The sequence below is a fragment of the Microplitis mediator genome, chromosome 7, assembly GCF_029852145.1.
Source record: "Microplitis mediator isolate UGA2020A chromosome 7, iyMicMedi2.1, whole genome shotgun sequence".
Taxonomy (NCBI): Eukaryota; Metazoa; Arthropoda; class Insecta; order Hymenoptera; family Braconidae; genus Microplitis; species Microplitis mediator.
Window position 1 is genome coordinate 24,721,147 of NC_079975.1, and position 15,990 is coordinate 24,737,136.

The 15,990-nt window shown below is 30.0% G+C and overlaps 1 protein-coding gene across 2 annotated transcripts in view; it reads right to left on the bottom strand.

Moving 5' to 3' along the window:
- LOC130671816 (aminopeptidase N) overlaps positions 1-15,990 on the bottom strand; it is a 47,238-nt gene that overhangs the window by 8,269 nt on the left and 22,979 nt on the right. The window contains exons 1-2 of one of the 2 annotated variants that reach the window (XM_057475906.1): positions 6,948-7,093; positions 2,112-2,484 (exon numbers count right to left, since the gene is read on the bottom strand). In XM_057475906.1, coding sequence (XP_057331889.1) covers positions 2,112-2,471 — 360 coding nt within the window. In that variant the 5' untranslated portion in view covers positions 2,472-2,484; positions 6,948-7,093. Of the gene's footprint in view, positions 1-2,111; positions 2,485-6,947; positions 7,094-15,990 lie in introns of those variants that run through there. The other variant, XM_057475905.1, reaches the window with a different exon arrangement.

Sequence of the window (15,990 nt, forward strand, 5' to 3'; positions counted from 1 at the left end):
AAATTTTAGAACCAAAAAAGTTCGAATTTGTCTCGAATTTCGAAGTAAGGTAAATGTCCGTTTACTCGCTCAGTACCATTAGTCGCTCACTTTAACTGTTTAAGGCGTTTTTTTATAATTTTTATTAAAAAAAATTACAACTAAAAATATTATTATTGATAAATAATTATTTGTGAATCTAAATATATTAAAATATCATGTATCAAATTATTTTATAATAGATTATAAATTTAAATTAAATGACTGTTTTCAAAATCGCGCAAAGCCGGGCATTTTTTACTTTAACGTTCATTCGTTAGATTAAATTTAGGGTACGTCAAATTTTTTTCGAATTGTTATAACTATATCTTATTAAATACATTTTTAAAATTCATGAAATTTTATATTATCAAAGAATAAAGTAGTATAATTTATAAATTATTTGTCCAAATCAATAAACTTATCATAGTTTAATTGATATTGTCTTTGAGCGACTATAGGGCCATGTGTTGGTCGAGTAATGGTACATGACAACTTTTAGTGAGCGACTATGGGTACACTCAAGGAGCTTATTTAAAAAATTAATAATAATTAATTATCAAGATTATTCTTCAAACTTAAATTTTATTCTAATGCTCGAAACTTCAAAAAATAACTATAAAAAAAAATCTGGTTTTTCATTTTATTTATTAATTTTTATTGAGTGATTTAATCTCACTCCAATAAAAAATGAGCGGATATAGGGGCTTTTACCTTACTTGATAAAAAAATTACAATCTCTTGATTAATACTTCTAATAGGGGCTTTTACCTTATCTGGTCGAACTTTTTTTAACTTTATTTTTTTTTCTATGAGGATTTCGAATTATTTATTCAAACTTCTCGGAGTGAATTTCACTCGGAAGAGAAGTTTATTTTCCCTGATTAAACAACTGAATTCGACCGAATTAAAAATTTTAATTCTGTTATATTCCGTCGAATTCTGCAAAACAAAATTCAACTGAATTGAAAATTTGAATTTGAATTAAACAGAATAAAACCGATTTAAAAATTTCAAATTCGTTTTAATTCAGTTTAATTCGGATTCAGGACCAGAAATCGGAGAATTATTTTCGAATTAATCAGAATTAAACCGAATAGAATTATTCAAATTCGTTTTAATTTGGACAAATTCTGGTTTTCCTGCCGAATTAAACAGAATTCATTTTTAAGTTAGGTACCGAATTAACAGAATTTATCTGAATTAAATAGAATTAAAAATTTAATTCTGTTTAATTCGATCGAATTCAGTTGTTTACTCAGGGTTAACATCGGAACTCTGGATCAAAGTGAATTCACTCCTGATTTTTACAGCGTACACGGAAAGAAAATTATGGGAAGTTTTCCTATGCATTATGGGAACTATTCCCATAATGTTATGGGAACCATCCCTATAATATCATAAAATTTTTTTTTTGCACAATAGTGTAGAAATTTCCCAAAATTTAAATTTTCTTGAATGTTTTGTGCTGACAAAAAATTCTTGTTAAAAATTTTAATGTTTTTTTGCCAAATACGATTTTTTTTTCAATGTTTGAATTTTTGTTTTTATGTTTTATAATATTTCTGTGTATTGTAGAAGTGATTACCACACTTCTTTAAATTAATTTTTTCATGATAATATGGGAACCATTCCCATAATATTATAGAAATGGTTCCTATAATAGTATGGGAACTATTCCCATAATATTATGGGAATGATTCCCATAATGGTATACGAACCATTCCAATTGCATTATGGGAATCATTCCCATAATATTATGGGAATGGTTCCCATACTATTATGGGAATGGTTCCTATAATTTATGGGAATGGTTCCTATAAATTATAGGAACCATTCCTATAACTATAGGAACCATTCCTATAGTGTTATGGGTATCATTCCCATAATTATAGAAACTATTCCTATAATTATGGGAAACATTCCTATAATTATAGGAACCGCTCCCATAATTTATGGTCGTAATTCCTATGATGGTATAGGAAAAAATTTCACAAAATTATGGGAACCGCTGCCATAATTTTCTTTCCGTGTACTAACCGATATTTATTTATTTTTTTATTAAAATATGTTGAGTAAAAATAAAAAATTACCTCGCCATTAAATGTGAAATTCCCTTCCCAAATAAATGGCATCAATTTTATTTCATAAGAATCAGGAATTACCGACTTGGGTAGACGAACGTCAATCTTTTTTTTGTGCGCATCTGCCGTGGCGAATGTCCGTGCGGAATTCAAGAGTGCACTGTCCGCAAAATTGTCCGCATTGTCGACAGATTTACCATTAAGACAAGGCGCAAAATGATATACTAGTAACCCTGTCGCTACAATACCAAGGATGAAAAATGTCGTGAGTAAAAATGCACCGCATCTTGAAATTGTACAGCCGCGTTTACGACCAAATGTCGTAGTATGTGCATCCATCATAGCTAAGACTTCACAAGATTGTGTCATAGCATTCGTAATACTGGAAATATAAAACATTAATAATCGCTTAGTTTTCATGGTTAAGTGCAAATCATAATCGTCTACATGTACTTATCATGTTTAATTTAACATATACATCCTTATCAATTATCATAAACATGTGATTACATAAATTTTTATGTTCCTATTTTCAAAATAAATTCTTTAGATATCAAAAAAAAATATCAGAGAGATTTATCTCGATTAAAATTATATCTTTATATAAAAGTTTTATACTATTAATAAATGTCTGAATTCATACACTATAAAGATATCTTTTAATGTTATGTCATAGTAAAATCAGTTCATTATTTTTATTCGTAAAGTGGGATCGTCTCTCATAAGAAAGATCTTTTAAATTATTCGAAGATTTATTAATTAAAAATTACGCGCTTTATTGTCCTCAGTAGTTGAAACACTTGACTCAAATTTTGTAAATTTTCCTGCTTGGAAATAACGATAGATCCTCATATCTATATCTATAAAACCTATACGTGACTATAGCAGTTTCTCATAGAACTCATTCATGAGAATTTATGAAAATATATTGGATTTTATGAGATTTTTCAAACAGGGTGTATATTTATTCAATATTTTTTTACACTGCCCATGTGAAAATATATCGTTCCATAAATGTACCCGTACACGGAGAGAAAATAATAGTAATGATTACTATGTTACATAGTAACCAGACTCATTTTTTGTAAAATGGTAAATAATGCTATGTAGAATAGGACTCATTACCATTTTTCTGGTAATGATTACTATGTTACATTGAAACAACTAAAATGGTAAAAATCGCTATCTAGCATGGGAATCAGGGCTATGTAGAATGCTACTCAGTCCCATGCTGGAATAGCTGTCGTTACAGTTTAATAAGTGAGACAAGAAAGTAAACATGCGCGGACGTTTGCGCAGTAACCTATGTGTATGTGTTACATGTATATGTGCGAAGTATATTATTAAATATTTTAATTTATTTAATTATTATTTATCTGTTATCAGAAAATGATATTTCATTTTGAGCAATATCTTAACTATTTCAATAGATTAATTCAATTTCTACATATATCTATTTATAGTAACCTGAGTTATTTGTTTTGTCATAACCTTATTTACTAAAAATGAAATAAATAAAACATCGTAAACGTTACTAGGTAACATTGTAGCCATATCCATTTACATAGTTCTCTCGTCAATGTAGAATAGTAATCACTTCTATGCTAGCATAGCCACCGTTACTATGTAGAATGGGGGGGGGGGGGGATTACTCTGCCCGGTGACTCTCGACGTTAAAAAATCCTCGTTTCTATGTAACATAGTAATGGTTACCATTCTACATAGGAATTAGAACTATTTTTTTCTCTCCGTGTACGGAAAAAGTATATATCCGTATATATTCGGGCAAATCTGAATATATGCCGCATATATGAGACATATATTCAATTTTGTCCGTATATATCCCGGATATATACTTTTTTCGTACGGGTACCAAAAACGTTAATAACAGTGAACTTCCAAATTAGAGAGAATTCTGAACTATGAATTTATCATTTTTAGAACTTTAAACATATTCAAGAGAAGAAAAATTTTTATTTTCCAGGCCTCGTTTTCGAAAAATTCTTATAGAGTCAAAAACTGTTTGTAATTAGTTTAAAAGCTTTTTTTTTTAATGTTCTGCAAACCAGCAAAATTTTTGTCAAATTTTTTTTGAAGAAATTCAGAAAAACATGCCTGAAAAGTACCCGGGAAAAAATGTTCAGACATGACCATCCATGTCTGATGTCAGATATGATCATGCATGACCATGTCTGAAGCATTAAATATTGCAGCCCTGATCATGCATGGCCATGTCTGACTGAGCATGAACAGACATGATCAAGCCTGATGTTATAAATTGATTCGAACATGACCATGCATGACCATGCCTGCTCATGTCTGACCAAGCCTGATATATTGGATTGAATTAAAAAAATTTAATTAGCGATAATTATAAATAAATTTATCCTTCGGTAGGTTTTTAATTACGGCCAAAATAATTTTATAAATTGATCAATAAAATGTACCGTTTATTGATGATTTACAAGTTTAATGATTGAAATAAATTATGGTAATGGTTACCATAATATTATGGTAACGGTTACCATATATTATGGTAGGGTTTACCATATATATGGTAATGGTTACCATAATGTTATAGTGATGGTTCCTATAATATTATAGTAACGGTCACCATATATTATGGTAATGGTTACCATCTATATGGTCATGTTTACCATAATGTTATGGTAGTGTTTACCATATATATGGTAATGGTTACCATAATGTTATAGTAATGGTTCCTATAATATTATAGTAACGGTCACCATATATTATGGTAATGGTTACCATCTATATGGTCATGTTTACCATAATGTTATGGTAGTGTTTACCATATATATGGTAATGGTTACCATAATGTTATAGTAATGGTTCCTATAATATTATAGTAACGGTCACCATATATTATGGTAATGGTTACCATCTATATGGTAATGTTTACCCTAATGTTATGGTAGTGTTTACCATATATATGATAATGGTTACCATAATGTTATAGTAATGGTTCCTATAATATTATAGTAACGGTCACCATATATTATGGTAATGGTTACCATCTATATGGTCATGTTTACCATAATGTTATGGTAGTGTTTACCATATATATGGTAATGGTTACCATAATGTTATAGTGATGGTTCCTATAATATTATAGTAACGGTCACCATATATTATGGTAATGGTTACCATCTATATGGTCATGTTTACCATAATGTTATGGTAGTGTTTACCATATATATGGTAATGGTTACCATAATGTTATAGTAATGGTTCCTATAATATTATAGTAACGGTCACCATATATTATGGTAATGGTTACCATCTATATGGTAATGTTTACCATAATGTTATGGTAGTGTTTACCATATATATGGTAATGGTTACCATAATGTTATAGTAATGGTTCCTATAATATTATAGTAACGGTCACCATATATTATGGTAATGGTTACCATCTATATGGTAATGTTTACCCTAATGTTATGGTAGTGTTTACCATATATATGATAATGGTTACCATAATGTTAAAGTAATGGTTCCTATAATATTATAGTAACGATTACTATGATATTATAGTGATGATAACTATAATATATATGGGTGCCATTCCTATAATCAAAATTTCAAAAAAACTGGTTACCATGCATTATGGGAACCATTCCCATAATATATTGTAATTGTAACCATAAATTCCCCTCCTCGTAGTAAATGAACTTACTGTCCTTTTCCTAAGCCCGGTAGTATACGGCAACATTTTCAATATAAATTTTAATCATTTTGGACCATGAAAATTTTTTTTTAAAAATTCATTTCAATTTTTATTTTTAACGTAATCAAAAAAATTTCTGATTACCCAAATACTACTTTTTGTTCCATGAATTGCAAATAATAAATTTTATGAGTACAATTTTTTTTATTGTCAATAAATTTAAAAATACTCTTAAAAATCCACCAAATTCAATTTAAAGTTATTTTAAATCCAATGCGGGTAATAAAATAAAAATTTAAATAATATAAAAAAAAAAAAATAATAACTTTCATTTTATTGTACCGCTTTATTTTCATCTTAACAAGCACACGTGTTTTTGTGTCGTCCCTTGACACGCGGTGATTAAATTAACCAATCCTACCAGCAGAGTGTAATTACCATTAACACTGTCGATAGTAATTGTACTATAACGGGGGCCATATTGACGCCAGGGATTTAATTCGCTTATGGCGTTAATACTGAATGGTACCGAGTGACACGAGGATAATATTTTATTTGTCACGTTTAAATAATAAATTAAATAAGATAATAAAATATTTAAATTCCTCAGCTGTTTGTTGAATAATCTTACAGCAAATAAACAAATAAATATTAATCATAAAAATAATCCTTCGGTAATAATAAAATAATCGATTAGTCAATAAAACTATAGAGGATTTAATCAAGCTTCTATCAATGCTTCAAAGAACTGACGATAAAATATGTACACAGTATTTATTTATGGCACATAAAATAAAATCCACCTGAAGCTCTTGACATAAATTTTATAATGATATAAATAAATCAAAAAAATTTATTGGAAAATTTAATCAGTTAATTTTAAATCACTTTGATTTCATTAATTTGTATATCAGTCAAAAACTGACAGAAAAAAAAATTACTCATTATTAAAAAAAAACACAATTTTTAATAAATTTATTAACGTTTTGAATCCTTGAGTTAAATTTAGAAAATCAAACAATGAAATTAACGCGCGCAGGTGTTTCGTTTAAATACTACTTGGATTGATAAAAAAATTACCACGATTTCAACACATTTATTTAAATAAATATTAATAAAAATATATAAGAAAAAAAAAAATTTTAAGCACTTGCCGACAGAAAACCTCCGGTCGTTTGAACGGCTACAACAAAACTGTGACAAGGAGACGACACTTGCCAGCATGCAAGAGCAAGAACGTTCCTTCGGCTTCGCACGATTTCCTACTAGTAGCTTCTCCGGTTCCCCACCCTGTGATCCTTCCGGTATCCAATATCATTCGCCTTGTGCTCAATCGAGAGTACTTAACAGTTTTTTTTTTTTTTTTTTATTATTACCTTTTTTAAAAATATTTTACACGCACGCCTTATATCCTCAACTATTTTTTTATGATCCTGAGTACAGCAGACAGCTGCCAATTTTTTTTAATAAAATTATTTATGAAAAAAAAAAAATATTTTAAAATATGCACACAAAAATTTTTGAGAATCCTCCGTATATATTTAAAATTTTTTTCTGTCCACGCACTACCAAAAGTATACGAACATTTTGCCTACTTTTTGAATACTAATATATAGAGTTAGCTGATATTTTTTAAGTCAAGGTTATATTCGCAGGTAATAATAATTCACGATGCATAAGAATTAGCCAAGTTAAACTTTCACTTTTTAAATTTACTAATATTATCATTTCTATTGAAAATTATTCACATTACTATAGATGGTAGTGTAAATAAATTATTATGTATTACGGTATCTTAATAAAAAATGCAGTATACATTTAAATAAATAAACGTATAAATCATTATGAAAGATTATCATAAGATAAATATATCATTCATTACCATATCTCGTTACATATAATTATACAGAATTTGAGGTTAGCTTATTTACGCATATATTTTATGTAGGGGGAAGGGGGGCAGAGTGGGCCCCTTAAGGAAAATAATTATAATATCATTAATTTTTTTTACGCGTTTACTTCTTTTTAGACCCTTGATACTTATTTTCACGTCATTATGCTGCGTCCATTAAAATTAAAAAATCGAAAATTAGGGGCAAAGTGGACCCTCCAAAAAATTTCGGATTTGATATTTTTTATTCTTTACACGTGTGATATTTGCAAATAACTATAAAACAATCGTATTTCAATAATCTAAAAGTCATTTTAATCGTCTGCTGCGATATAACTTTAAAACGTAGTTTTATTATCTTTAATTTTCTTAATAAATTATATTTAATGAATAGTTTTGGTGGTCTATTTACGCCCGCATTATATAAGAAATTTCGATAAGCTTATTATCCGTCCGAATTTATTGGAGTATAGAAAATTTTGAGGGGCCCGCTTTGCCCCCATATTTTTTGGAGTTTTGAAAATTTTAAGGGGCCTACTTTGCCCCCAGGAGCCCACTTTGCCCCCTTCTCCCCTATATGTAACATGGTTATTTCTTTTTGGAAACAGATTCAAAAGTTTCATTTTGATATAAAAATACGACTGCAAAAATTGGACATCACACTTTTTTATTTTTCATAAGAATGACATAGAAAAAAATTTTTTCACGTCTTCTGATTTTTGTAATTAGCTACCGATGCATCGTAGAAAAAGTCTGCAGACATTTTTTTGTAGGGAATTGAATGTTCTATCAAAAAAGTATCTTATCATTTTTTGATAAATCTGTCTGTTCAAAAGTTATTTGAGCCTGAAGTGAAACTTATAATAAATTTCGAAATTTGACTTTTCCAGCAAAACTATCAAACTTATCACGAAATGTTATTGGATCTTTTTTGTAGATCATTTTATTTTTCATAAATTATTTCACACCAAGTTGCTTAAAATTTCCCATTGTTTTCTGGTTATTTTCATTTTAATGTCAAGTTCTTAAAAAAATAGTGTCCTGATCGATCTTAAGAACTTGACATTAAAATGAAAATAACCAGGAAACAATGCGGAATTTTGAAAAATTGATATGAGATAATTTATAAAAAAAAAATTATCTACAAAAAAGATAAAAAGATATTTCGTGATAAGTTTGATAGTTTCGCTGGAAAAGTCAAATTTCGAAATTTATTATAAGTTTGACTTCAAGCTCAAATAACTTTTGAACAGACAGATTTATCAAAAAATGATAAGAGACTTTTTTGATAGAGCATTCAATTCCCTACAAAAACATGTCTGTAAATTTTTTCTACGATGCATCGTTAGCTAGTAATAAAAATCGGTTCCATGATTCTTGATACCCCGACCAAATATCCGGACAAAATATCCCGAAAATAAATATCTCGGAAAGTTTTGAAATCATTATCTTAAAAAGATTAATATTTATATATTTAAATATTTTGTCGCAGTGATATTTAGGCTCGGGGATATTTATTTTGGGGATGAAAGAAAAGTGCGATGCGGAACCTTTAATGTTAATATTAAAAGTTCCAATTTTTACAGACGTATTTTTATATCAAAATAAAACTTTTTAACACAATAATAAAGTGAGGATACGTTGTTTGAAAAAATAACGTTTTAATTAATTATAATCGATTAAATGTTCATAACACCCGTGATAAATTTGAATATAATTAGACAGTTTGAAATTATGATTATGATACTTTTTCGGAACATATTTATAATTTGAATATGTAAAAATATATTAATAAAAATTAATATATAAAATAGTTTAAGAATACTATTGTGAAATACAATATATATATATATATATATATATATATATATATATATATATATATATATATATATATATATATATATATATATATGTATATATATATATATATTGAAGACAATATAAATATTTCGAAATATATTAGATGATGAATCAATTAATAGTACAAGTAAAGCAACAAGTGACTGTGTGTTCAATTTAATTGAGCGGCTTCTTAACAGTTTCCTCGTGAAATGACGCATCGAACTGTTGCGCCAGCTAATAGTTTCCATTATATTGAGATTATAGTGTGAGTCATTCTTATAGAAATATTAAAGCTGACAAAAGACTTGATCATGACAAATTTATTGAGAGTTTTTACCATACGTTGTTGGGTGTGAATAATTTTTATGACTCTTTATTTTGTCCTTTTATTTTTTATCTTCCTGTCTTGCTTTTCTACTTCCTTTCTACGAAGTTACTATATAATAATGCAGGCTGGAGTGTGTCTTTGAATATTTAATCAAACGTAAGTGCATTCACCGCAATGTAGTGGCTTGCTGATAAGAACTTACTTGTATTTGATGACCTGATACTTCAAATTTACATTAATTTTCTGTTGGGTTGATTAATAACCAAGTTAAAGCACTTTAGATTTTAGTTTTTTTGGTGAACTGAGGTTGTTTGTCGAAATTTTGATGCATAAAATTTGTTTTATGGTTTTGAAATGATAGTAATTAAAATATATCGAAACCCGAGTCGAAAGTTAGAGCCTATATAGGCCCCTCTAGCCCGAAATAGATCCGATTGAGAGCTCTGTAGTCCTCTAGCTCCGACTTTGAACCCAGAGGTCCGAACATTCACTGAGAGGTCCGATTTTGAACTTTTAAGTCCGACAATATTCATTCTAATGATTCATTATAATTAAATTATTTATGATGATATAAAAAATTAAAGACTTTTAAAAATTAATAGTAAGTATTATTTTTTGAATTCCCGCTAAAAGTGGAAGAAACCAAAATAAATCCTTCGGAAAATTTTACTTTTGAGTTCAAACCCATTTGAGAATGGGTGAGCAATAGTGAACATTGCTGAACATTGGTGAACATGGGGGAACATGGGTAAACATTGGTGAACATTGGTGAACATGGGGGAACATGGGTGAACATTGGTGAACATTGGTGAACATTGGTGAACATGGGGGAACATGGGTAAACATTGGTGAACATTGGTGAACATGGGGGAACATGGGTGAACATTGGTGAACATTGGTGAACATTGGTGAACATGGGGGAACATGGGGAACATTGGTGAACATTGGTGAACATGGGGGAACATGGGTAAACATTGGTGAACATTGGTGAACATGGGGGAACATGGGTGAACATTGGTGAACATTGGTGAACATGGGTGAACATTGGCGAACATGGGGGAACATGGGTAAACATTGGTGAACATTGGTGAACATGGGGGAACATGGGGAACATTGGTGAACATTGGTGAACATGGGGGAACATGGGTAAACATTGGTGAACATTGGTGAACATGGGGGAACATGGGGAACATTGGTGAACATTGGTGAACATGGGGGAACATGGGTAAACATTGGTGAACATGGGGGAACATGGGTGAACATGGGGGAACATGGGTGAACATTGGTGAACATGGGTGAACATTGGCGAACATGGGGGAACATGGGTAAACATTGCTGAACATTAGTGAACATGGGGGAACATGGGTGAACATTGGTGAACATGGGGGAACATGGGGAACATTGGTGAACATTGGTGAACATGGGGGAACATGGGTAAACATTGGTGAACATGGGTGAACATTGGTGAACATGCATTGTCTATGACATTCTGTGTAAAGTGTCCGTAACTTTGCTCCTGTTGGAAATATTCTGTCACAGTATAAAAATTTTTAACTTCCCGTTAAGAAAATCGATGGTTTTCGAAATTCCGGGAAGTTATTGTTTTCACCCCGATTTGCGAAAATCGAAATTTCATCAGATGTCGACGTTCTGAGGTCCTAGGAAGCTATTCTGATCATTTTCACAATGATGTCCGAGTGTCTGTATGTATGTTCATGTGTGTGTGTGTGTGGGGGGGGGGAGGGTAAGTAATAAATGAACATATACTCAGAGAATATTTCAGTATTTTTGGCATGAAAAATTTATGAAGTAGTTACTATGCAGATTGCAGTATAAAATAGTACACTGCAACAAAAAGAATTTGGAAAACAGTTGACCGCGCGGACAAGCCCCAAACTTCCGACTGTTATTGAGCTGCTTGAGCTCGAGAACAGTATCGTGAATACATATTTGAGCTTGAAAAAAGTTATGTTCACTTGTAAAGTGTTGAATAGTAAATCGATTAAAAATTTTTAAGTAACACGGAGAAGTATGTTGATTTGACACAAAATAATCAACACAAATAATTCAACACGGACTATTTTTACCACATACTTAATATTTTTTACCGTGAATGCATGTCAATTTTGAATTAATATTAAATTGGACACAATTAATACACTTCAAAGAATATAATATGTTCGTTTTACGTTTTTTTTACAACAAAAATGATAATTCATGAGTTTATAAATATTTATATTTGAAAGTTACAGAACATCACTAATTCACAGCTATATTTAAAAATTGTAGTCATCGGTAAAATAAATTTTGCTTTTAAGAAAAAGAAGATAATAACATAATGCACACAAAGAAGGCGTATCGAATGACCAAAATCTTAAATAATAAGAAATTACGCAAGTTTGCCGAAATTTCCAATACTTTTGAGGCCAATATACCCAACAATAGTACAGCAAAAAAATTATAAAATCATTTTGAATCACAGTGACATCGAATTTCATATTTTGTATAAGGGGGTAAGTCTTCGAAATCCGGAAGATAGGTTATTTGATCACGAAAATAGATTGTTGGAAGCGTATATGCACTTAAATATATGTGTATAGTACTTGGTCTTTTCTTTTCACCACGAATTGTCGAAACTGCAAGAGACAGCTTGGATTACCCTATTGTGGTGTACCCTTACAAGAACAGGATATACCATCATCCACTATCCATCGCGCACGCCTGATGCAACTATATATCAAGTCCGGGCGTCGCCCCCGAGATGTTCAGACTTACAAAGCGTCTTACGCAGTTTATAATACAGATATATAATGTACATATATAAGGTCTTAGAAAATTTTACATTTCCTTATCCTCGAAGAAATTAGTTTTCTCTTTGAGAATTTATGGTATGCCAACGAACTATTTTAACAGTTATTTTATAACTAACTTACGGAATTATCATTGCAAGAAAATATATGAAACTATAAAATATAAAACAGTTAAAGATATTAAATATATGAAAAAAAAAGAAATTTATAAATATCTGTATCTTTATTACATAAAATAAGTTGATGTAAATTGAATGAAGAGAGGATCGATGAAATGAATGTCAAGTCTTGTGATTATCCACTTGGTTCCTCGTCATATCTACTGAACATAACCCTTACACCGAAGCTATTTCACGCGCTGCACACGCTCGTAAACTAATCGCATAATCGGATAACGAGACGACCGCAACCGGTTACGACGGCTAAATGTAACGCTTTTCATACATGTACAGACATATTTACAATGCGAGCCAACTAACATTCTCTTACTATCACTTTTTATTTGTTTATTATTTACGTATGCCGAGGACTCGGTGGTATCTTGAGTGTTTTGCTTTAATATTTAATAACGGCACGCGATAAAAAATTCTTGTAGATTTTATTCGTTTATTTTTTTCTGTTTTTCGGATTTATTTTATATGGTATAACTGTTTCCTTATTTACCTCTATGGAGTACGAGACCTCACTAAGAAAATTTTCTAGAGTTTTACTTTGCCCTGATTCCTTTTTTTTTTTATTGAAAAAATAGAAAAAAAAATAGCCAACATAAACCAAAAGATTCCATCCGGCAGCTGGAATAGAAGTATGTTTCCGACTAAAATAACATAAAATTGATACACAGAAAAAAAAAAATTCTCGACTGAAGGTAAATATTCTTGATTCAAAAATATTTTTTTGGAGACCTAAATTTTCTCAGATAAATTAGAAATTTTCTCCGACCAAGACGAATTTTTTTTAACCAAGACAAATTCTCTTGGCTCAAGAAAATCTTGACTTGGTTCCCGAAAACGTTTGTCTTCAAAAATATTTTCTTGATTCAAGATAACTTTTTTTTCTGTGTAATAATGATTATTTAATAAAAGTTAATTAAAAGCGAACTTTTATTAAAATTTTATCAGTTCTAATATCTTTTTACAAAAATAAGCTTGGGTCTTCTTTTCAGAATTTATTTGAAGAAGAAGACATGCAAATATACTTAATTTCTTAGATACCCAGGTCAAAAATAAAACTTGATTTAGACTTGGTTTACCAAGTCGAAATTTGGAGCCGTTTTTCATAAGACAAACTCGACTTTTTTTTACGGAGATATGAAATGCATTGAGTTTTCGCCCTGGTTTAGACTCAACTGGATTACTTAGTCACGATTTAAGACAAAAATGTTGAAATCACGTCGAAATTGATTTGATTTAGACTTATTCGACTTAAATTATAAGGCGAAAAAGTCAAAACTAAGTCGAAATTATTTTTATGTATTAAGGCGAGAGTAAGGCGAATAAATAACTTTTTTTTTCGACTTGATTCAGCAAGTCAAAAGTAAGGTCAATGACCATCATGTTCGAAGTAAAGACGAATAAGTTGAAACTGAGATCAAAAAATAGGAATAAGTTGAAACTAAGATGAAAAAAATTTAATTTAAGTTGAAAAAGTCGAGATCTTATCGAAAAATCGTCGGCAAATTGATAACTTCAAAAGAAAATAAGGTGAAGTGAGCCTGAATCAAGTTTTCTTTTTGACCCGGGTAATTTTCGTAATTTTTGAATTTGCTCAAAGTCAGTGCCTCCAAAATAACTATACCTATATATATGACGACCATTTTTTTTTCACTCCTACTTCAAAATATTGTTACAGACATTGAAAAAAAAAAATTACCTGGAAACTTCAGCTCTTAATTTTAATTTTAAGTACTTTACATTTGATTTTGAAGTTTTCACCTTTAAAATACATAGGAAAGTTAGGATTTTTTAAAATTCTCTGTAGCTCAGCCGCATTTTAAGTTATCGGGTCGCGATTGCCGAACTTTGTAGGTAATTTAGTACTCTTCAAAAGTATCCTCAGTAATTTTACTGAGATTCTAATTGTTTTTTCTGTATTGGTTCTAAAAATCATGTTATTAATAATAATTTTGATTTTTAGTTGATATTGACTCAATAAAGAAATTTACCGTAAAAATTCATATGACGATTTTTCAGGAAATTTGATTCTCTACAAAAAAGGTCCTCTTAGTTAAGTGGCTCAAGTTCTTCATTCACGTGATATAGGGATTATATTAATTTTTAAAAATTCGACCGAATTTCACCAACTCTTATGATTTGCGGAAGAAAAAATTTTGATTAAAAATCAAATATTGAGTAAAAATAGGTGAGACTATTCAAGTGACGCGGACTGTATACATAAACTTTTGAATCAATGGTATTTTGGGAATATGCTGCACTAATTGTCATAGATTGTGACAAAATTTTATGAATATTTTATGACAATTTTATGAAAATTCATTTCAAATTCTATGTAATCTACTAAAAAATTAGATTCCTTAATGAAACAAAATTGCTTCTATTATTATATATAGGGAAAGGGGGGGGGGGGGGGCAAAATGGGCCCCTTAAGAAAAAAATTTTCAAATCCTCAATTTTTTTTACTTGTATTACTTTTTTTTACTCCCTCGCCAAGTATTTGACGTTAATTTGTTCTGTCCATTAAAAATAAAAAATTAAAAAATGTGGGGCAAAATGGGCCCCCCCTCAAAAAATTTTTATAATGCGAGTTTTTCAGCTTATTTCACTTTTTTTTTTTCTGCTGAGTTTTTGGTGTTAATTTGCTGTGTCTATGAAAATTAAAAAATCCTGAAAAGTTGGGAAAACGGGCCCCCAACAAAACTCAATGTATGTTTGTCGCTTGTTTTGTGTTTTGAAACTTTTTGCTGTGTGTTTAGTATAAAAAAGAGTTGATAGTGAAAATTTGGACCTAAAAATAACTTAATTCTATTACTTGATTGCTTATATTTTAATTATTTTCGATTATATAGAATAAATTGTTTTTGAAAAAAATTATAGTTAGTAATGCTGTTGAACTTGTGACCTAGTTTACTCCTTATCATAATTCTTTAATCATATCTGTTAAAAAAATTTTAGGAACCCGTTTGGCTAAAAAATATTCGTAGGTTTTCAAAGTCTAGACAGCTCATTTTACCCCCTCCTTCCTACACTTTTCATGTTAAAAATTTTGAGGGGACCATTTTGCCTCAGTGGCCCATTTTGCTTCAATGTCCCATTTTGCCCCTTCCCCGCTCCAAACACTTTTCATGTTAAAAACTTTGGAGGGCTTAT